This window comes from Ooceraea biroi, chromosome 1, assembly GCF_003672135.1.
Source record: "Ooceraea biroi isolate clonal line C1 chromosome 1, Obir_v5.4, whole genome shotgun sequence".
In the NCBI taxonomy this organism is placed as follows: domain Eukaryota; kingdom Metazoa; phylum Arthropoda; class Insecta; order Hymenoptera; family Formicidae; genus Ooceraea; species Ooceraea biroi.
Genome location: NC_039506.1, coordinates 19,590,081 through 19,615,164, shown reverse-complemented (window position 1 = coordinate 19,615,164; position 25,084 = coordinate 19,590,081). Strand labels below are relative to the sequence as shown.

General features: G+C 41.8%; 1 protein-coding gene across 1 annotated transcript; it reads left to right on the top strand.

Moving 5' to 3' along the window:
- Positions 1-25,050, top strand: LOC105277978 (zwei Ig domain protein zig-8). Its single transcript, XM_011336744.3, has 6 exons — positions 1-2,509; positions 12,709-12,875; positions 19,379-19,589; positions 20,589-20,716; positions 22,562-22,730; positions 24,595-25,050. Exons 1-6 carry the CDS (start codon positions 2,464-2,466, stop codon positions 24,699-24,701), a joined length of 828 nt encoding a protein of 275 aa, XP_011335046.1. The 5' UTR covers positions 1-2,463; the 3' UTR covers positions 24,702-25,050.
- Positions 25,051-25,084: the final 34 nt, after the last annotated feature.

Sequence of the window (25,084 nt, the reverse complement as noted above, 5' to 3'; positions counted from 1 at the left end):
CGCAATGTAGTCCCTCGGCTATCCTCGACGCGGGAGCATCGCCGTTTCGAAAGAGCCGCGACCTTCTCCCCGTCGCGCGCCTCCGTTTCCCGTATTTCCCGTTGACAGTGGTGCTAACAAGAAGGGGCCTGAAGTTCGCGCGAGAAGGGCCCGCTCGCTCGCTCAAGGAGAGACGTCTCTCTCTGTCACGAACCCTTTCCCCCAAGGGACCGCGGAATCGCATAGCAACGACATGAAAACGCAACCCCGCGGACTCGGTGTCCGCGCTACCTTTCGAAATCGTTGACGGAATCATCGTGCGTGCCTGCGTGCTCCTACAATCTCTCTTTTTTTTCTTCGAGGCGGTTTTATCTCATCTGGATCTTCTCCCGAACATCTTTCAGAGCTGTTCACGCGCGTACTCCGCGAACAAAATAACGCGACGCGAGAAAGTGCGTGACGCGGAGTGCGTGGAGTACCCTTGAAACTCTTGTGGGGGTCTGCTCTTCGTAGGATCATGTTCACGACCCTCCGCGGTCTTGTGATAGTATAGTGATACCACAGTGAAGCGATGTAGACGCAGAGACTGTGTCGGGTGGATGGTCAAGTCGGAGGCTACCTCGGCGGGATTTCGATCAGCCAACGAGCCATCTGCGCGGTTCGATCAGGATTGCCGCGAGATCAGAGTGGAGAACACGGGTTACGTCAAAGAGTTGTTGAGTGTTATTTCCTGGATAATATCCGTACGTTTTCTTATCGCGGTGATACTTGAGTAACTGCCCAGCAATAAATACTTCACTGCCCGTTTGGGAAAATACAAGAAAATTTATTAAAAAAGACAACGTTTTTCACGGTTGTAAAAGATATTGATAGATCAACGCGAGTCTTCAAGATCGCTCGAATCTCGTTGCGAATTCCGTCCTGCCGTATTTCATCGTTGTGGGTGAATTCTACGCGAAGCATGTTCAGCTTTATGACAGAAGCATCGCTCTCAAACGACATTTAAGGACATCGTCGACTCGCGAGATCTCTTGAGAGAATCTGCGTTTAATTGCCGGCGGCAATATCGGACGTGTAGAGGCGCGTCGCAGAAGAGGAACAGACGGTGAGGGAGAAGTCTCAGTGGAAAGAGCTGCATCCGCGCGGACCAGCACGGGCAGTTGTGCGGCAGGGTTGGCGACGGCTGATGGAGAGATGTTAAAGTTAAAAGCCACTCATAAAGCGCGTCGTCTCGTGGGTGGCGCGACGTTGCCTCTGTATAAACGGAACTTATTGTTTATTTCGACCGCGACACGGACGATGCGAAATTGAAAAACCGGCAAAGATCCACGGAGAAATTCTTCCTTGTCGACGCACGACGGAGAACGTTCTGCATACAGCGCGAACGGACCGCGATCGCGAAAACGAGCAATTTATATTGATCGCCGAGCAACAACTATAAAAGAACAAAAGGTAAAGGAAGTGGAGCTCCTTCGAGCTCCTCCATTTGTTGTTACCATCGAAGCGCGCGTTCGAAGTCGATCTTTCGAAGGAGAGAGATTGCACGAGTCCGGAAAAGTACGCGGACGCGGGGAAAATAATTGTGACGGAATGATCGATGGAACGTCCGGCGTATCGCGTAGATTGCATTAATAACGACGAACGGCTTAATGTACGGCGGGCGATCTTACGGTCGCCGATGTAGCAGTGAAAAGCAGGAAAACGCCACTTAAGTGTTGATACACCGAATTTCCGCTTCGATCAATATGGATCATGGAACAATGGGGAGTGATGCCAGTCAAAATAGTGAGCGATAACGATGACGTCGTGTGGATCGCTTGAGTGCGCGTAAGGCCGATAACGGTTAAAGTTGAACATTAATGCGACTGACGTCAGCGCACCGCGATGTGAGAAGCAAACCGAATCACCAGTGATTCGTGAGCAACGACCCTCGACGGCCGAGCGCGAATTATTTAATATTCAAACAAACTGCCGAATTAATTATTAGAAGCTCATTTTCTGCGGCTAGGATAACCCAATGCGGATACGTGACTCACGAGAACGCATTACGATTTCGCGTTGCGCCATCAACGACGTTGCATCGTAATTAGGAGGATGCGGAATTGTCGCGGAGTCGTTTCGTGATGATGAGCGAATTATCGAGATCTGCCGCCCGCCCGTGTTCGCAGATTTAATGCAATTTCGAGCTCGAGAACTAATTGAGCATAGCGCCACGCAGTTCGCGCGACGAATATAATAAAGTGAGAGGAGACTTTATGTGTTCATTCGCGAGTGGCCGTGCTGCTGTGGATCTACGAGTGATGTAAGGTGGTGCTGCTATCCGCTTCGATCGCGAGTACGTGGGATGCCACACGTTCGCCGATGCATCGAACGTGCGAATAGCGGATCTATCTGTTCGTTGTCCGATTAGCGTTTCCTGAAAACGACTGAGATGCGTCTGAGATAGTATATCAGTATGTGAATGAACCACGCCGGGGAAAAGCGATGTCTACTTCTCTTCCCATACTCGTCTGTTTTATAATTTGTTTTGGTAAGTATTTTTCGAGTGCTGCTGAACGCTTCAATCACGAAAAACCGTTTGAATCAAAAATCAAAATCACGAGGCAATTACGAATTATCGCGAAAAAGCGCCGCAAAAATGGCAACGCTTTTGTAGAATATCCATTCGTTGGTTCGTTCGCGTACACGGAAATGAATTAGAAACAACCGTAAGCTGATTAACGTTGCAACGTGTTGTTGTGATAGCGTATGTAAATCGCGTTCGCCATTAAATGCGTATTCAAATATGGGAGGAAAATTTGGGTCCACAATCATATGACCGCTGTATCAAACAGATCACGATTCTCGCAGCTATCGATGAGCTTAATAACGGATGCATTCACGTTAATTGCACACGCAATTATACAGGCATCTAATAACGGCGGTGTATTACCATGGCTTTAACGCCGGTGCTACTACATTGTGCGATCAAGTCCCAAGCACGTACGGCCCAATTAATGTTTCGTGACTTGACGCCGTCAAGTTAGCTATGCAAAAGCGAGGACTTGTTGATGACCGCGACGCAGCGTACAACAATCTATATGCACATATACATTATGATACGTGTTGTTCGTGGCTGTTGCTCATACAACTTTGTGCGAAGATTCTCAAAAATAATATTTTCGTTTTCCTCTTAAATTTTTAATTCGGTCATCTATTCACTTTCCTCTCTCCTGCTATAATGTTAATACAACATTTACATGAAAATATCCTACGGAATAACATGGTCATCAAATATTACGTATGTTGCGTTCATTTAAAAACATTACCATGTACTAGTGCCGTTGAATTTTTTCTAAAAGTGAGAAACACAAAATGTGTAGAATCATTACACTGTCATGTATTGCATAACGTTTTAATGGATGCATATTACACTCGGTCTTGGCAATCGATATTTATATTTGGATTAATTGACGCCAAGTTAATTGACCGTGTGCTATAGACAATTGCCGAAAAATTTATATCTACTTTCTTGAACATAGAAATCTATCTGTTTAAATACTCCATGAATTACTTTATGATATTATTTATATATTTTTTAAAGATTCGTAATAATCTCCAATTTTAATATTTTATACAACAATTTGAATATACGTGTCCACGCAGTTTACTAGCAGCGAGTTGCAAGTTCTCTCGAAAATACGCCAATGGTGCTCGGCACAAACGACGTAGATATCTCAAACTTTCTCGTGGAAATACACGCGGCATGGTTTCACGAAGTTCGCGATCAGTACTACGCCGACGATAAAAAAGTACTTTAGGAAAAAGGACGGAGTCTGTGAACTCGGCGCTATTCATTCGAGAACCATAATCAGATACCGTCGAGAGGACGGCCGAACAAAAACCCGTAACCGGACAAGCGTGCTCGGTGCAGCATCCGTGCGTTTGTGTTAATTTTCAGCGCAAAGCTGATAAAAAAAATTTCAATAAAATGTATATTCAATAAAATGTTAATCACCAGCGAGTGGCGCGCGCGTTTGCACATTCCGAGCTGTTTTCAATTTCATGAGATTCGATGTGACAATGCTTCGACGCGGAGTTCTGCCGGATAAACCTACTTCTCTCGTCTCCTCTTGAGGGATAAAGGCGCAAAATGCTCTTCATTTTGCGACTGAGCGCATATGCAAAATGAAAAGAACATCGACTCCGCAGTAATAGCATGCGTGCATACTTTAACCGAGCGTGTGGCCACAGCTTCAACTGCCACGCTCGCGCGTACATACATGATGAAACACTAGGGTGGCTCTTATTTTCAAAGTTTGAATTTTCTTTGCGCTACCCCCCAGTTTGGTTCTATTTTATAAAAAAATAATCTGTGTAAAATTTCAGCTCAATCGGATAAAGGGAAAGGGTGCCCCTGGGACCTTAAAAATCGAAAAAATCATAAAATCACAGAAAAAATCAATTTCATTTGTTTATCTTGCGAAATATTAATTATATGCAAAAAAGTATTCTACAAAAGTTGTAGATCTATTAAAAATGCACATGTTATCATCTACCACTTTTTCTCGTACGACTAACGATTTCCGAGAAAAAGTAATGCCACGAATCAAGCTACTCTAGTTAGTATAGTATAATAAATTCAGTTTGCGTATTATAGATCATTGTTGATTCTGATTTAAGACCATCTTAAGTACGATCATAAGATATTTGAAACCAATCACACAGTCGTATTAGCATCTTAAGACATTACTTCAGATCGTCTGGAAATAAGAATGGACTATGAATACTTTGATATTAAAAAATAAAGGACATAATAATATTAAGCAGATATTTTTATACGAATAAATATTTTAATACATAGAAATATATTTATTAATACAAATAAGTGTTTTTTTCAAAATACTTGGCGCTGTTAAACCGAATCAAAAATTGTCTTAGTATTTAAATAATCTAAAGATTACAATAATTTCCTTAAACTCTAAATTACATAACAACTCGCTGAAATACATATATGTACAAATGTAGTTAAACTTATTCTATGCTTAATTCTAATGTCACACACATACACACACATGCACGCATTCACAAGAGAGAAAGAAAGAGAATGAGGCAATTAACATAATGATTCGGTTTAGTAGCGCCAAGTATTTTGAAAAAAAACACTTATTTGTATTAATAAATATATTTCTATGTATTAAAATATTTATTCGTATAAAAATATCTGCTTAATATTATTATGTCCTTTATTTTTTAATATCAAAGTATTCATAGTCCGTTCTTATTTCCAGACGATCTGAAGTAATGTCTTAAGATGCTAATACGACTGTGTGATTGGTTTCAAATATCTTATGATCGTACTTAAGATGGTCTTAAATCAGAATCAACAATGATCTATAATACGCAAACTGAATTTATTATACTATACTAACTAGAGTAGCTTGATTCGTGGCATTACTTTTTCTCGGAAATCGTTAGTCGTACGAGAAAAAGTGGTAGATGATAACATGTGCATTTTTAATAGATCTACAACTTTTGTAGAATACTTTTTTGCATATAATTAATATTTCGCAAGATAAACAAATAAAATTGATTTTTTCTGTGATTTTATGATTTTTTCGATTTTTAAGGTCCCAGGGGCACCCTTTCTCTTTATCCGATTGAGCTGAAATTTTACACAGATTATTTTTTTATAAAATGGAACCAAACTGGGGGGTAGCGCGAAAAAAATCCCCCAAAAATTTTCACCAAGAGTAAATAAGAGCCACCCTAATGAAACACTCTTATGTCGCCAACACTCGAGCGATGGTTAAAGTTAGCACTTAGGCAAGATCCATAAATAAACTCGAGTCAAATGAAGTTAGTTCAACAATATTTTTATAAAAAGTTCTTACAGATAGAAACGGTTGCATCTATATTTGGCTCGCCGTAATTAACTCGCTTCTCAATTTCAACGACCTGGTCGTTACGAAACAGCTGCAAACCGTTCACATGTTCACCGTTCATCACATGCTTCAGACGTTTATTATCTGACGACTCATTAACAGCCTCGCGCGGCGGCTCCCTGCCCATCGTGATTCACGACTTGCACCAACGTGACGCGTCGTTATTAACACTATATCGGGAAGGGAGAATCGCGCGTCGCATCGACTACGTTGAAATTTAACGAACCGTATTACCGGAATGTCGCAGTAATCGCGGGTTATTGCGACGAGCCAAGTTGAAGCATGATGGATATACACGTCTACGTACGTTTGCCGTCATCCGAAGAGAGGCGCGAACTCTATGACCCCTGTGTCAGCATGCAATGCGTTTATGGTGCAATCTCGTACGATTTACAACGAGTCGAGAAACTGTATGTACATATTTGCTGATGTAGAATCTCGAATTCGATATGCACAAGTTTAATAAGAATAGTGGAATATAATTAAAAGATATATTATTAATAGCTGTGCGCTCTGATATTTGATTCGCTTTCCAATTTCGATAATCGGATTGTCAAGCGGTTAGAAACGTGCTTATTTTTATATATCTCAAACGTTCAGCATAAAATAAATTAACGAAACGTCACGTCACTCATGTATTACTCGTTCGCAACGAGAATCAACGAAAAAATTAATTAACGGCTTACTCGCTTGCTCTCATATCACCGACTTTGGAAGTAACGGGACGACATTAATAATTATGCTTGATGACGGGTCCTTCGTGAGGTGACGCGGAAGTGTCAAACATCTACTTTCATTGCTTCTACTTTGCACAGCACATTGTAGTCGGGAGTAAAAGGGGCGTGAAAAGTTTTCGCGATAGTTACTTATGCCCCATCCTCCTATCGAGGGTCCCGGGTGTGCGGCGTGCGCGCTCGATGGAAGACGGAAAGTCTTCCACCAACTTCCGGGCGCATAGGTAGTACATTAGGTAGATGGATAAACAGGCAGATGGGTACATGGACCGGAGCGAGCGTTGGCTGTGTATGGCGAGATAAATGGATAGATGTACGAATCATTCGTTATGGCGAGAAAATCCGCTGCCGTAAAATCGATACGAGATGCGGAAACACACGGCAGACCGCAGTAGGTTCTACCGTCTAATCGATTCAAAGGCGGGGACAAGAATGCGCGTGTATGTCGGCATGAAAAATCTAATGAACCTCGAAATATGAAATTACTCGACCCTTTATGGAACTTCGCTTGCGGCTCTATGTGCACTGTTTAGTGAAAATGTTGTAACTGTTCTATGAAACTTTATCGGAACATGCTTGCGCTTTGAGCTCCGCTAAAATTAAATGAAGTTAACAACAATTGCCAGCTTTACGATGCGTTGTTTCCTCATGGCGCAGTTGTATAAGAAAAGTTTTCATGTTACTAAATATTCTTTCTCTTTTACGCTAATGTCCAATAACTTTTTTGATATCGCGATTGAAATTGATAGCAGTGGGCCAAACAAAAATAAATCGACTCTGATGTACAGAATGGATTGCCGTCGATCTTGTAAATGTTTATAATCGCATCGATCGATCCATCGTGTTACAGATACTCTTGACATGAAGGTTTTCGCGATCACGGTGGTCTCTTCTCGTTTATCCGTTCGAAACGTGATCGCTTCCCGCGGAAGCTCGCACTAGCTGTCCATCGAGGGGAAAAAAAAGAGAAAAATCACGTAAAGCGAAACGTTGGATAGAGGATTCGTCCGCGAGGAAACAAAGTTAGCTTATCCGGGAGTCGCGAGAGGCGAAAGGCAGAAGGGAGGGAAGCAACAGACGGGAAATAGGATTTTGCGGCCGGCTGACCAAACCCCAGCCACTGTCCTTCACTGTCCGAAAGAATCCACCCCTGACTTGACAGACGAGCCGCGATAGTGGCACCCGGGTTCTCGCGGGATGTTAGGGGTTGAAATAATTATAACGACCGTGTTGTGTACGGGTCGTCCACACTCCCAATCTGTCCCCTAGCTGGATCGAGGAGAGCGACTTCCTACAATTTCCGGACAAGCTGGTGACGACACAGATCGATCTGATATCCCACAGCCGAGAGAAAAAAGGAAGATGGAAGACTACTAATAGATCCACCGTGCATACACGAGGTACATCCTGCGTCCCCGCTCGCGTCTCTTCCTCTATTAACTCGCGACTTGAAGTGCTTCCAATTTCGGGATCGATCAGTTTGCGGTGATATCCTTCTCCCCGTAGTATCTCGAACGATCTCGTCGAAATTCCATCACGTGGGAGGATCGGGAAGTCGGGACGGTAACGCGCACGACGGGCGGATGATCGAATCTGCGCAAAAATCATTCCTGTGGATTCGAGCGCGAAATTAATTTCCGGCGAAGGATCATGGGGTGATCCGTTGCCTATTTGATAAACTCGCTCTGGCAAACGTACTTTTATCCTATGCGCTATTTCGCCTACGTGTTCGGTCTATCTTGAGAACCGATCTTGGACCTTCGAGTTTGTGTAGCATATTTGCTGTGAACGCGGGCTACAGGAAGTAACGTCGATCGAAAAAATAAGATCTAAATGTAATCCCAGAGAGTGGAAATTATGTATAAATGTTTAAAGATTAATCAACTTTATCTTTCAAAAAAAGACGGAACGATTTATCGTTTTATTGTAAAATCGATAGCGAGATCAAAAACAGTATCACTGAAGAAAAGAGATTACTGAAACAGAAACGTCAGGTTGCGAAGCGGAAGTCGTTCTCTCGCGAATTTTAATAAAGGGAAATTATAAAGTGATATCCGAAACCGTCGATACGTAACGCGGAACGAATCCGTGCTCGTAACTTCTAGTACGAAATTAATTTTCGACATAATAGAACAACTCTCTTTCTCTCTCTTTTCGGATCCGATAATGAAGGGGCAAACTTGTGTCTCGGCTTCCTCCCGATTAAAAGGACCATAAAATTCCACGGACGATCGTTCGAATCAATAACTAACCCATTGCATCAACAACATTGCTCCCTGCTAAGGAGATTTTAATCCGATCGTTCTTTGCGCGTCGTCGAGAAGTGCACTTAAATCACCGGTGTGCCTGCCCTTCACATTAATAATCATGGCAATCATCGGCAAGATGAAAACGCGGGTGTTTCGCGACGCGGAAAAATTGCTGCACGTACGATCGCGTAATGTGAAACGTGAAATGTCGTGACTAGTTATCAACGATTTCCGCATCCGTGTAATCTAATTTGCATATGGAACGAAGTTATTAATAATGTAATATTTCCCCTGCTGTGTATCCCCTCCCGACATGCGTGCATACATATTTAAGCATTTACGCGTGCATACATATTTAAGCATTTCATTTCAAATGCAAAGCGCAACAGCGGAGGCGCAAGATTAATTTGTATCAACAATTATTCTGAACTGCGATGCATACAGGCGTTTTGGTTCTAACACCTTTTGATTCATTGAACAGATACGATCGTAGATCCTTTGCGTCTGCACGACAAGGGAATACCTAAGCAATTTACGTCCCAATTGAACCGCCGCGCCGTCCTCCTAATTGAATACGTTAACACGGAAATAAATATTATACCAATTGGTACTCTCATCCGGGAATTTCGAGAGGAACGTACTTATCTCGAGTAGAACGAACGGGCGAAGTTTCTTCCGTTCCGAAAAAGAATTTGGACGAGGGAATTAATTTCACGAACGGGGACCGAATGAAGAGCGAGCTCGCACCGAGCATCCCTATCGTAGGAACACGTTCGAGGGAATGTTTTCAACAACGGGAAGCCTCAGAAACGATCTTGACGAACGGCGGTCTCGTGAACAAGCGAATCAACGAACGAACGAATGGTTCACGAACCGAAGGCAGTACTTGCCCATCACGGAAGTGTTTCCGCTGGCGGAAAGTTTTGAAAGGCAATTACGAGGGGTTATTTTATGACAATACGCGTTCGCGCGCGGCCACGCAGCTACGGAAAATCCATTCGTTTCGAAGTTTCGTATTATCCGGCACGGCACGTCGGTCGGTATTTCGAAAAGTTCGACGAAATCGGCGGTAACATGGTATGTGTGTAATCGCCGGCGGCGATTATGCTTAATCCCCTGCCATCGATGAAGTTTGATATTACGCGCACGTCGATGTCGCCTTTAAACTTTGTGGCGCTCATGCGAACCCGGAAGCTATTCTCCTCCGTTAAAGTCCGGGGATTAACCGCTGTCCTGCGGCGGCGTTAAGAACGTGAAGAATGCGTTAGCTCCTTCGCGCGAGCGAAGCTATTTTGAACGAAAGGTAGGGCATTTTCTTCGGCCAGAAGAAAAGTAATCAGTGTTGATTAGCAGCGAAAACTGAACGAGAGATGATTAATGAGAGATTAATAAAAATAACGTTTCGTAATTAAATACAAGTGCATGTTTTATTCTATTTGTTTTTACTTTTTATCGTTATGCTTTGCGAATCTTTTCGAGAGCCCCATGATTTTGCAAAGTTTCTGAATGTTCTGAAAAATCCAGCAAAAGTGTCCTTTATTTCTGAAGAATGGGACCCACTTTTGCGACTCATAGCACATGTTCGAAAGCACCTTAATTAAATTACGAAGATTCAAGGATTTTAAGCCTGCAAATACTTGCACCGCTTCTTATCGCTGACAAAGCGTAGCGAGGAGAAGCGGAATAAGTATCTTTGTCCCGGTTGAAATCAACTCCAACGTGAACGGGTGAGAGTGCACGCAATTCCGTACTAATCGCGAACTCGCCCTAAACACATCGCGCAGTCGGAAATTCGCGGCACACGGCTGTCTGGCTTTGTGAGGCACTTGACGAAATATAATTCGCAACTGGGAAAGTGCTTGCCCGCACGCCGGCTGATCCGGAAGTGCAATTCGGAGTTGGCGATAGTTCGTGCGTGCGCGCCGCGCGCCCCGAGTATTTGCTCGCGCCGCTGCAGTTGCCGGTATAATTCCGCGTCTTAATCACGAATCGCACATTTTCGAGTTTTCGAGAGTGCGGATTACGGGCATGAGATGAACGAATCATTTTGCGTCGATCGTAGCGTAGCGAAATGACGCGCGTGATGGCACTAATACTCACATTTTAAATCGTGACAGAAATTTCCGTGTCTCCTGTTCTGCGCGCTTTTTGATAAAACGGAATATATCGCTTTTTTAAAACACGCAAAATAAATATGCACATATTCATTTAGAAAGACAGTGCGAACATTTTTACTAGAATACATTCGAGATGCATTAGAGAGGTGAAAGAATAATTAATAAAATTTTAGTTATATAATTTGAATAATGCACTGCGTAACAAGAAATTAATGCGTGCATTGTTTTTAAATTATAAAATAGTATGAAATATTAAAATATTATGAAATGATTCAAATTATGGAACGATAATAAATATTTATTAAGAAATGTTGCACGGGTATCTTCCAGTTGGAGGCCATTGACGGTAATTTGATAATACCGTATGCGAGGAGAGTGGACACTGGTCAAAATATAACGTCGTGCTGACAGAGTTGCAATACGCGTGCTACTAATGGCGGGGCTTTCGCTATTCCGCGGAGATTTTAAGCGAAATGAAAAAAAATAGCACCGTGAACTATGGACGCGCAGATACTCGTTATTTCCGTGTTCGTTATTTCACCGGTGATGTTTGTGTCGATTTTTATGTCGCAGCGGAACGACTTTACGTCGAAAATTGCAGTTAATCAAAGGCGGCTGTTGCTAGAGTTAACGAAATCCACAGTGACTGAACACAAAATTGGTCGGAACTGGAACTACTCTTGAAAAAGTCGCGCTGTTCGCGTTTGCCGTTTTTTTTTCAACGAAATTCCCGCAACGTCAATCTGTTTTTTTTTTCTCTTTCTCCCTGTACGCTTGCTTTTTTAGCACAAGTTTTCAATATAAAAATACAGTTTTCATAAAAAAAAAAGAACAGTTTGGGAATCAATAGAGAAAAGACCCTGTCGCGCGCGTCACAAAACAGGTTGCGCCGCTCTAAAGTGGCATATTTTCCAAGTATACATTGTCGATGCATTCTCAGTAATGGATTTAAAAGTGTTACGTCTCGAGCAAAATATCGATATACAATTTTGATCTGCAATGTATATAGTAGGAACTATTAACAATACTCTCCTCCACCAAAGCAACTAGTTTCAATAGTATAATTTTCCCGTAACGATTTCTGTGTAACGCACTTTGCGAGAAAAAGAAATATCTCTGAAATGGCGTGCGATACGCTTAGCAGCTGGTTAAATGCACGGTATGCGTGTCAGTGTGCACGATATCGCGCAGATTTCAGAGGAAATCCGGCCTGTACCTGTAACGTCGCGCTGCCACATCACGAAAAGGCGAACGTTACCGTCACGTCAAGATATAATGCGATGTATTTAAATAGGCCCGTTTACTACGTAGCGCGCCACGCGACCTTCACGATTGCGCGTTGGTGAACGTAACGCGACAATCCGTGACGTTGATGTTACGTTACGATTTCTGACGCGTGAACGTTAACGAGCTGATGCCCGAGTTTCCCCCCGGAAACTAACGTGCCAGATGTCAAATGCCCTCGCGGAATGTGACGCGTCGTAAACCCGCCGAAAGTTGCCTGACGCTCAAAGCGTCCCAGAGCGGCCCGACTTGTTAGCGAGTGCGCTTGTAACACATCCTTATGGAGAACACGTACAAACAATTAGACGAGGCATCAGTTATCTCATTGCCATCCTTATGATATCGACATTACTTTCGATATCAATTTGAGAATTCAATAGAAATCGTGACGTAATCACTGTAAATTCGCTTCTATTTCCAGGTGGTATAGCGTCATGCCTACGAAACTTTCGGACCGACTTCCTGGAGGAATGGCCGACCCCAGGCACTGGGCCTCACTTCGACACCTCTATGCAATCGAACTTCACCGGCCTGGTGGGAAAGACGGTGCATCTCGTGTGCAAGGTGAAGAACTTGGGGAACCGAACGGTGAGCCATTGGAAAAATCCATCGTCTGGTTCGTGACCAGAAGCGCTATGTCTAGTTCGGGGTGGACAGCGCGTTGGCCAGGCCACCTCACGCCGCTGTTGAATAATTTAAGGGTAGGGCCGCACGAACGACCTTGCGACCCTTCCTCGCGATCGCAGCGGATACTTTAACGGCGAGTCACGTCGTCAGATTCGCCCGCTCGCTCGCCACCGAGAGAAAGAAAGAGATCGGTTATTAAACGACTTTCTAATCGATCGATGGTCCACAGAGAGTTGAATTGTCATCGAAGTCAGATGAGAGTACTAGTAACAGAACGATAGGTACTTTGCGAATTACCACGTTCGTCCGTTGCATTTCTTTAGTGCTACTTTTATTGGAAAATTGTTTTAATCTCCGAATCCGATTTATTAATAATTTTATTAATTAATTTAATTAAAAAGTTGCTGCCATTAATTATAAGTACTTCTATTCACATTATGAGATTATGCAATTGAGATTTTGTAAGAATGAGATGCCTCTTGGCTTTTTATATTTTTAAACAGCTTGAAACAGTCACGATAGCAACCATGCGTGAACAAGCGCATCCCCACGAGACTCGTGCCTCGCTTGTGAAATATAAAATCGCTGTTCTTACATGGTGAAGTCGGTGGCGCAGTACGTACAACGTATAAATGGAGCTATTAAATAAACATTACTGTTCCTTCATCGTGCACAGTGCCGGCGTCTCATGAAAAAGGCAAGCGATGCTAGCGTTTATGTTCCTGCATTATTAACCGCTCTTCTTATGCAGCAAGCGGAAGCATTTTTTCCACCCTCATCGTCTGTATCGCGCGTCGACGAATTACCGTCGTTTTCGGAAATACCTGTCGCGAAATCCCAGATTATTCCGGCTGAAATGTTTCCGGTGTTTCGAGCGCGTGTTCCTGCCGTTACGAATTAAATTCGAGCAGCTCGTTCGCGCACATCCCGTTTAACAGTGGCACTATTTTCTCGCACGTTTAAGTATCGCACCATTAATCCGGCCGTTTCTATTATCGGGCGCGATACGGGTGAACGTACGTGTAAAATAGATAATCACCCGATTAATCACGTAAGTAGAGATAGCATGACTACAATCGATCTTACATTTTTTAGGAACGTCCCGTCGCCACACGAAACCGATTCATGCCGATAGCACCTTCCTGTTCTCTCGTAATTACATATTTATTACTTTTAAATTTCAGATTCGCGTGCGCCCGTAATGAAGCTTGGATAATTTTCAAGAAATTAGCGACTCATTTCTCTGTATATGTTTGGAAACTCAAATGTTTCACCGTTTCAAAGTGAAGCGTTACCTCTCGTCAGAAAAGACGATTGTGCCGTTTTCCAGTTCATGAAAATCCGGTTACGCTCTGCAATCGGGTTCGTTTAATCCCTCTTTCCGAGCTTGCTTCGTTGACGTGATATCGTCGGATCTGTTGATATATGAAGCTGCTATCATACTCTTGCGCTGGAAGATCAAGCGCTACTGCCTTTGCTACCGTCATCGCTTGCGAACCTAAGGATGCATAATTACCCGGATATGTTTGCCTGAGCTCGCTAAGAAGCCGCTGCGAATACATCGCGGATGATAATGGCCGTCTTCATTAGCAGACGTATAGCTATTCAAGTCGGTTTGAGTTCGGCTTATCTGCTTCCCGGCAAGCGGATCAACGTTACCACGCACTCGATCTTGCTGATTTTCATTTTATCGGAAGAATATACTTGTCAATTGTTGATAACGAGGATTACGGAAATATTATCTATTTTACTTATTTTTTTATATTATGCAAATTAATCAGTGTTTTAAATTTGTTTTAGACTACTAGATCCAACTTTTCCAATTCTGAGAATTGTATTGGAATTGTCCTTATTTTGGCTTTTTTTCTTTATTTTATCTTTTATCTCTATTTTGACTCTCCTGGGGTGCCAATACTCGAGTCAATTTACTATGCGTTTCAAATATTATTTAGGAAATATTTGAAAGCGAACGGGAGCGCAATATGGATTTTGTTAAAAAAAGATATTCCAACATTTTAAGTATTTAATATTTCTCTTCATATAAGCCAGAACATTAAGCATTCTGACGAATTCCTGTTATTGCAGTATACGCTGGTACATGTTGCGTTATAAAGATAAAGCCGTCGCGCTTTGGAGCAATATCGCAGCGACGATACCCCATATAACGATATGGCATACCATTTGACCGCGATTATCTCTTTCGCATTTCCGAATATATCCATTTCGCGGCTTTCCTGATAATTGGCGTTCGTGCAGTGTACTCGCCACGTGGACACGAGAGCGGCTCGTAATCACGTGCGCGCGCCACGAAAACGCGCGGCTTAAATATCCACAATGGTTGATTAACGACAGATCCTATGAGCGATATAAAAACGAATTGCAATCGCGAATGCGGATTACAGCTTTCGCCGCATGTGAGTGCCGCTTGAAACGTTGCGCGCGGTTTCCATAATGATTTATGAATATTAATCCAACATTAAAACAGGTCCCTCCTTCTCTCCCTAAATATCCAGATCATGTACAATCGACCGCTGTCAACGCGCGGTTTTGATCGCAAAAGTAAACAAAGCGAACAAAAGCACATGCAGTCCAAATCCGTTTAAATAATAGCGAATGCCACATCGATATGCCATACGCAATCTTGAAAAGTACAATCGGATGCATTGATGCTGTCCGACTGCTAACAAAAGCGTTTGGAATTTGTCACATTATTCGGATCTCCTAAATTGCTAATTATATTTCTGCATTTCTTTTACATTAATTAACCCAGTCAGATTAACCCAATCTATAGACTATTTAAATATATCTAACACGACGAAAAAGTATGTAACAATCGCAGTTGTACTCATTAAATTTTATTATCATATTACCAGGAACACCAGTAGAAACACCAGACACAAATGCGATGTATAAAAATGGCTTTCAAAACTTAACAAACATTTCAAGATGAGTCTATTTCACACGTGATCCCCCTGACAGCTAGATTCGACTTTCATGAATTTTATGAATTGCTGTACAGATCCACCTCTAAAATTTTATCGCTCAAAGTGTGCGCGCGTCGACGTTTCAGTCACGCTAAGCTAAATTACTGCTGTATGTTCTGGATGAGGGTTTTTACCCGTTTTTTTGAAATAAAAGCCGCGTCGCTACAAAGCACTCAAGATTATTAGAAAGCATGCCGCGCGTTCACAAAGAATCCCTGTCGTCTTTCTCTTGCCGTTGCAAGAATTGACGAGTCTAAGTGAACGTGAACGCTTCCGGTCAATCGCCATTCTTCGACGAAAACTCGCGATTAAAGACCGATGGAGTAAGCGGTCATCACATTCATGATGACATCCGATGTTTATTGGTTTTAAAATTTATCACAAATTAATATAAATCATTCAGCCTAAATCCCACAGTAGTGGAACAAACGTTATTATATTATATAATAAAATGATTATATTCAAATATTAAATTATAGGAAGATACACACACACAAAATGTAGAAATAATTTATTAATTACGAGACATTTAATTGACGTTTATGAGAAAATCAGTGGCATTAAAACAGAAAATGCACCGCGAAGATATGCGAGATGACAATAAGACACGTAATTCTTATTGTATACCATAATATAGAGCGTAACGTCGAGTGCTTACGTCGCCCACGGTATTCTCGCCTTCGTTATCATGGAACCGTATAAGCACACGGTTCAAAAGGTAGTACTCCCACATAGTATCGTATACCACTCCCGCGCTCGTGCGGAGGTTTCGGTTGAATTTCGCCAAACAATGCGGCGGTTAATGTCGATGACACATACGCGTCATCTCGAATATGACGCGGAAGCTGAGTGCAAGTGCCCAGCCGGAATCCAGTGCGAGGATGAGACAATGCGAAATCTCTATCGTGACGTCATACCAGCGACAGCATGACGGTTCGTACGAATCTGAGAATCCAGCCATTGCCATAGCTTTTGAACCATCTATTACTCTCGATGGCGCGAATTAAATGTGATATGCGAATGCTATGCGGACCACATATTCCCGATGATAAAAACACACGTTGTCCGCCGGAAGTAATTAACCATTACGTAGTTTGAAAATCAAGTTCTGCTGTTTTAAACTTTGACATTGCTTTAATTATAATATTATGTTATAAAATAATTTCTAAATTTTTATATTGCACTGGATCTATACTATTTCCGCATTATTTAATAATAATTAGTTATTCTATAGTCTATAGTTTAACTCGAGTTACAATTTTTTAAATTTTTTATACTGCATCAACTCTCTCTTGTATATTATATATAAATATTTAATTTTTAATATTACTGTTCTTTGTGTAAAGCTGCTTTTGTGTCATTTCTGTGATCTCTCAGAAGGGAATTCTCGGTTCCAGAAATGACTGCAGACTTCAATTTCGTACGAAGCGGTTGGCTTTATTCGTATCGTTCGTGTTAGAAAATGTGATCCTACCGTTTTGCAAAAGCCGCGCGTTTTAAAGCCGCATGGAAACGGAGAATTCAGCCGAAATCCGCGTACACCGAAATGATCACGACCGAAAAACCCTCGCGCGGCGTCAGATCCGTAAAATCGATTTCAATGGCCGACTACCAAAAGCTGATTTTGCATTCGCGCGGAGCACGATAGTGTTGCGACGCCTCTGTTTTCGTCATTCCGTTCTTCAGCATTGGCGATCCACACCCCGCTCGCTTCGTCGAGAACAGATAGATTTTGTTTGGCTTTCAACCGGCAACGTTAATGCCAATAACATGGCCGTGTCATCTCGAGAGCTCCAGCTGGCGCAGGTGCCGGATGCAGGATGAGCCAGGACAAAACGAATCTCTCTCCATGGCGACGTCACTCTCGTCGAGAGGACGTCAACCCGCGATCGGTTAATACATCGAGGCTTCCGTAAAATGACCCGAAAAGCGCGTTGTCAGCATGGCCTGTTCGATCCGCGTAAATACTTTCTCCTCTCCCGGTTTTCAAAAAATCCGTGCTAGACTTTTACCGAGCTTGATGGTATCGTGTATGGCGCCATATTATCACGAAATAAATATGCAAAAGAGATTTTAGTTATATAAATCATTGAGAAGTGAATAAATATACGCCGAAAAATATACGATATATTGCGCGAGGTCTCCCGGCGTAAGGGATAATGCCCGAACGAGGTGAGGAATCAATGACTTTTATTGCTTTTAAATCGATCGATATTTTACCGGTATCGAGATGGAAGTTAATTTCATCCGGAATTAAAGGATGGAAGCTAATTACTCTGCCTGCGTTTATTTGATATCGTATTTTATAAGCTATAATAGTGAGAAGTTGAATTTTCAATAGAGAATTTATTGATCTTTATGAAGTTACGCAGCGTTACGCATGCTTTAAACGTATTTTCAAGTATCTTGTTAACTTGAAAGTTCACAAACGATAATTGACGATATGTGATTCGAACATATTAATTAATCAGTAAACAGATGAATTATTTATTTTTCAATACATTTAAAATATCATAAAATCGTAGCTTTTTATCAACAGAAAGTTCGCTGCAATCAACAAAATTTGCGCTCTGTTTTTTTAAGTCATTGAGATATTAATAACGAGTAAAATAAATAATATCGGTCGTTTCTGCGGTTTGTATTAATTTTCAGATAATTAGGGCCAATCGAATGTAAATGCTACTCAAGGGGATGCAGTCGCTGAAACTGCATTAACGATCTATCTACCTTCACTCGCACATTTCTCGCGTGTCAACACAGCGGATTAGTTGCGACTGCATTTTATTGCGCACGCTGAAACTTCAATGAAACTTTACGTGTTCTTGAAATTCGCGAATATTTGCAACAGGGCAAATAAAATTTCAAACAAATTTAATTTATCCGTTTGTCTCGGCTTACGGGTTATGTCGCTGACAGTCTTTGCGCTAAAAATTCAACAGTGAGTAAGCGACGGTACTAAACGAGCAAATAGGCATTCGATTTAGTTATCAAACAATATATTATGCAAACCGCAGGCGATACCATGCTCTAAATAGACATATCGTAGCGCAGCAACGCCTGATATTGGCAGCAGACCTCTATATATGGATATATAATATTAGCTCCTGTCACACATCATCTATATATATTAAATTATTATGTACAATACTTTCCGCAATCCATGATAGCATATCTGTGCATCTCAATGATTTTTTTATTATGCATAATTATGATTAATTATAATTGTTACGAGTAACTTTAATCTTAAACAATCTTAAAGTTGATCTCTATTTTATACATGATCGTTTGATGAATGCTTCATACATTTTGCATTTTGCCTTAAATCTCTCAATCTGATCTCTTGCAAAAGCTGCGGACTTTATACCCCTTTGTCATTAATAAGTGCCACGAGGATCCGATACTTTTTCAAGCGAATGATGATCGATTGTGCGAGGAAAGCGAGGCAGTGTATCAAGCGACAGACGATACTCGTTCTTTCAGGTTTCCTGGGTAAGGCACCGAGATATACATTTACTGACGGTTGGTCGTTACACGTACACCAGCGACCAACGTTTCGAGGCACTACATTCCCCTCATACAGAGGACTGGACCTTGAGGATACGATATCCTCAGCGCAAGGACTCCGGGATTTACGAGTGCCAAATATCAACGACCCCGCCCATCGGCCATCCCGTGTACCTAACGATAGTCGGTGAGCAAATGGAGAACCTCTTTTTTAAATGTTAAATTACTTTCCGTGATAGAAGAGAGCGATGCCTAAAGAATGGCCAGTGAGTATCATTTTACGTATCACCTTACTCGCCAGCGATTTTATCTGTGAGACTCATGAGCTTTTAATTTTCTTCGAAGTACTATTTTTGCTTCTCCGACAATCACTTTAGAACTTTAGAAGCTTTACTTCATCAAGAGACGTGTATTTATTGAGGGGGCGATATAAATTTTCCAGTAATGTCGTACGAGTTTAAGACTCAAACGTTCCACTGGATGTATAACTTCCGAAGTTGTTCGTTAGCTGAGAAGAAAGTGCGGAACTTCTGTAATTCCTCTTTGCGCATTATGTAAACATCGTTCAATTAACTACTGCATGCGAAGAGAAATTTCTGTACACAATTGATCCTCGTCACTCTCTTCTTTGCACGAAGTAAGTCAAGTACGCGGAACCGGTGTTCTCCATCAATTTTTCATCTCCAGTCCTTCTCTTAATGAAAAATCGGAAAATCAGTCGCCGCAGGTTTCATGTTCTCAAGTTACAATGGCTCTTAATTAAATCTCTTGGTAAATGAATCTCAGATTAAAATCCGAAAAATCCATTTGACTAAGCACGTCGTAAGAACGACTCCTCGAAGAGGCATCGAACGAACGAGTCTAAAACGGCGCGTTCTATACGTCGCGTATTTATACTGAAATGGAGCGTGTACGAGGCCATATATCTTGCAAGATATATCGTTAATGACCGCCGTGATACTTTAAGCAAGCCGTGCAGGCACAGAGAGAAGCTTATCGACGCAACCCGAAAGTTTGTCCTCTATCGTGGAACAGGTTCGATGCTGCGTGTCGCGCGATAAAAATATCGAATATACCAACGAGATTTATATCGCCAGGTCACGGTCGTTTAACCGACCCGCCCGCGAGACCATCCGACTAACAATAAGCTACAGGCCGCTCAAATCGACCATCCTCCTTGTTTTAGAGCCGATAACCATTATAGTTGGAGCGCCGGATCTCTTCGTCAATAAGGGCAGCACCATCAACCTGACATGCGTCGTAAAATACGCCCCCGAGCCACCCCCGTCGATGACTTGGAGTCATAACGCGGAGGTGAGTGTCGTTCCTGCCGCAAGTAGATCGCGGATTTCAAGAGAGACGACGGATTTTTCCGCGGAGGTGAAAAACTCCCAAGTTTTTTAACGATACGCTTCTGAGTTCGATTGAAACTTTTATAATAAGATTCGGTTGAAGTGTCTTGCGACAGGAAGAAACGTCGGAATTCTGAAATCTTGAGGTTTGATTCCGGTTATTCATCGTATGATTACTTTTCATGCGAGATTATGGATTGCACGTGAGAATGTGGATTATTGAGTATAGTTTGCTACAAAACAGAGAAATATTGAAATGGAAATATGAGAAACACAAATATAATATACAGAAATATAAATGAAAATAAATACGGATATGAGAGGCAGGTGAATAAAATTCGACGGGTTGAATTATGTTTCATTTCCATAATCAGGGATTAGCTTTGAACTTTTCATAAAAGTTTATTTGGAATTCCAGAATCCGATTGGCGGAAATTCTGGATTCGCACCATCTCCGATTTTCCATGTTTGCGTGCGATTTTATCTCGCGTCAATCGCGACATTAATGCTAAATTGTACACTGTCGCTCTTTGTCGCGTGTCAAGCTCAACAACAGCCACACATGATTGATATCGTCCGTTGATGAGAATTTTCTTTACAATATGCGGGAATGTGTTTCGCTTGCGATACCGTTTTATACAACAAAAATTGTTGTAAATATATATCTAGCAGAGCATGGAGAGAACGCATTACATTGGAATCCATTAGTATTGACGAACTTGTTAAGATAATTTTGTTCGACATAACGATCAGACGACGGCACAATATTTTATCGGAATGATAATTAGACAATAATTTTGAATCCTCCGATACTCGTAATTTCGAATGGAGATTATTCTGCGTATGTCCATGCACTAATGAGACGTCCATATGTGTATGCATGGCTCGTATTAAAAACTGGCAAACGATCGATAAAAAAAAAAGTAGTAATTTCTCGACTGATCGATGTTACATCCATCCATCGCTATCGGTCGTCGAGTACGCTGCCACTCGTCGGTTCGTCATGCTTTTACTAGAACGAAACGTAGATAACACGATTTTCACAAGGAACTATCACGCACGTTGATCAAAGTAAAAGCGCGAGATGGAAGATCGGCCGCGCGGTAGCCAAGAAGCGAAATTATTTTCCGATTAATCCTCTCTCTGCGCGCGCTTCTCGATTCGCGGATAATCATCTATTTTGTAACGCGGTGCGCATTACGCTACAAAACGATTCACGCCGTTGTACAAGACGAAACGAGATAGCGTTCCGAAAACAAAGAAGAAAACACGAAAACGGGAAAACGAAAGGGAAGAAACGCGATGGATATTTTACGTTTTGTACGCGGGACTTGCTGCTACGTGTCTATCCTCAAAGGGAATACGAAAGAAACGTATATACGCTCCCTGCTATTCTTTACTTCGTACCTTGGAGGAAGCTGCCTTTTATCTTCCGCCAAAGGGGCGTCATTGCGTTGTCGGAAAGAACCGGGGATTCCAAGGGAAATGTAAAGAGACAGGCGCGCCGGCGTCTTTGAAAGAGAATGATTGCGGATGAGGCGCGCATACGGCGCCTATGTGTTCGATATTAAGCAACGCGAATCAAAGAGGAGTTAGCTTTTATTTCCGGTATCCGAAGCTATCATCTCTCAGAAGGTAAAGGAGGAAAAGAGACACGGAAAGAGCAGAAAGAGTTAGAATTTAGTAGTAGTTAGAAATTTTTAATGTTGCTGAGAGAGAAACTATATTCTAAAGAGCGTAAATAATGGGACGCAAGAGGATAATTCTTTCTCCATGAACTTTGTGAAATAAATATTGTTTTCTCCAGATCATCAATTTTGATTCGCCGCGTGGTGGCATCAGCCTCGTCACGGAAAAGGGTCCGGAAACAACGAGTCGTCTGATGATTCAGAAAGCTGTGCCGAGCGACTCCGGCATTTATAGATGCGAGCCGAGCAACGCGAATCCCAGTAGCATAAAAGTGCACGTTGTTAACGGTGAGTTGAAATTTAAAATTTACTGCGTGTGTATATTGTATTACTATAAAATAATATCATTCCAGTGAATCCCTGTTTTTCGTAACAGTCCATCTTTATCTATTTTTTTCCATTTTTCTTCACGATCTGTCGATGCAGAATTTTTTTCAATTTCTGAACAGTCAGTATTCCGTGGGCTTCCGGTAAATTGAAAAAAAATTCGAAATTCAACCGGCTTTACCACAATTACAACGAATTGAGAGAAATGACGCCCGTCGCATCTCGCGGATGATTCGCGGGGCGTTGCGCGGGAAAGTAACGTTGATTGACTTTTCTGTAAATATTGCAAACTGCAAATTTACCCGGCGAGTTGCGCGTTAAGCCTGAAATTGATGGCTGTGGCGAGTCGATCGTTCGAGCGTGGAATACCACGAATGGATCCCTGCGTATGCGCAGCTGCCGAGCTTCGAAATCTTGTTTTTTGTGCTTGTTTTTTTGTTTCTTTCAACGAATGCATAATGCACTACGTGAAACGCTCGACTCACGATGACAAAGCGATTTAAAGTCTGATTTTCACGCGGGATCTCGCGCAATTTTGGTACGCGTCCGGTTACGAGAGAAATAAAATCAAACGAAAGCGGATTGTCTCGTTCATCCCGAAGGAAGGAGCTTTTTTCTCGTTTTTTTTGTAACTCTATATATTTTTTAAGCAGAATTTACGGGTTTTTGCACTGTAAGCAATCAAGAGCAGGATGCAACTTCCCGTAGACGCTTACGGGTTGATTGCGCGAATTGTTTCGTCGTTCCTAAATGTTGCATCTTTACTCCGCTGTGATTCGTCACTTTATTTAAGCGAATTTAGAATATTTAGTGATATTGTAATGAAATATTTGTAAGAGAAATGGCAAGATTTGCAACATAAATATGCAATATATATATTAAACGTCACTTTTTCTTAAAAAAATCAGCGATGATTATAAACGGTTGCATTCCGAAACGTATTGATCATGAAATTTATACACCACAAACTCGCTTCTGTTCCACAACGCGTGATGAATCAAAGCGCCAGCAAATCAAAGGGATGGACATATTAATCACGTATTTGAAGCATTAAGCGTTTAAAGCAGCAGCCGACAGCCAAATAGAAGGATCGATCGGTGCACATGATACATATGACCGATGATACGTTATCATTATGTGTTATTCGTCTTCGCATTGCTTTCGTGTATTGCGCCGCGTACACTGATTTTTTTCGTATTCGGTACGAGATGCGCATTATTTGAATATTTTTGCATGCAACAGCAATTTGCTTGTTTCTGTATCGGAAACGAACCGGGTGTACAATTTACGGAATTTCGCGATGAATATTCGAACGTTCTGTGCATTGCCGTCTTGTTAAAGTCGCCGCTTAATTCGAAGAGAGCCTTCAAACTCGTCTCACATCGGCAGTTGCAATTTAATTTGTCGTCTAAACTGATTAAACGTCCCGCGCACATTATTAGTTTCGGACTTGCCAGGAATTCGTATCGGTTTTCGATGAAGTCGATATTTGCTTGTTTCCGGGGTGCACCACCGAGTTAATTGTTTACGCCTCGCGTAATAATATTGTGATATTAACGATACATGCGCGAACTCCCGCGTTCGTGAACTTTTACGGCGTTACAAGCCGATAGAACCAAATCAGTTGACATAATGAGTTCTAATAGGGTACTTCTATTTTTCATATTGATTTTCACGCATATTTTCGGTCCACCGTAACCATAATACAAGAAACATGTTTTTGCCACACGCGATAAAATCATAAAGTGTTGTTCGTTCACATTTTTTGTTTATTCATGCATGTACGAGAACATCCTGTCGAATCAATGAAAAATTTCTGTTGCAGAGGAACATCCAGCCGCGATGCACCACGGGGACGGGAGCTCATCGTACAGCAAGACACGGCCGATTTGTTTTATAATTTTAGTGATAGTTAATATAATGTTTATATAAGACGAGAGAAATACGGAAAAATACACACCCCGACACGATAAAACGAGAAGCGCGTACATCGCGAATTGCCTACTTAACGTCGTTAACGTTTCTTGGGTAAATGTTTGTGCAGGGTAAAACCGAACGTTACCATTTACATTGAAAAAAGCATTCTGAAAAAAATACCAAGAAAAACGAAACTTCCGTGACCAAAAAGTTTTCAGATATCAGCACGGCACAATAATCGGTAAGAGCGTAGTATTTTGTTAATGTATATCATCAAGAACGAATAACATACGACGTCAAAATTTATTGTATTATTTGTAAATAAATTTATTGTATGTACATATCAATAAAACGATTGTCTTTATCTTGATCGTTTGCATTTTTGCATGTGAGTCCGT

Bases quoted from the DNA above. Each gene is read 5' to 3' on its own strand.
- LOC105277978 (XM_011336744.3), top strand. From the start codon at position 2,464: ATGTCTACTTCTCTTCCCATACTCGTCTGTTTTATAATTTGTTTTG. The intron at 2,510-12,708 runs GTAAGTATTTTT...TTCTATTTCCAG, and splicing joins CTGTTTTATAATTTGTTTTG to GTGGTATAGCGTCATGCCTA. The intron at 12,876-19,378 runs GTGAGCCATTGG...TCGTTCTTTCAG, and splicing joins AGAACTTGGGGAACCGAACG to GTTTCCTGGGTAAGGCACCG.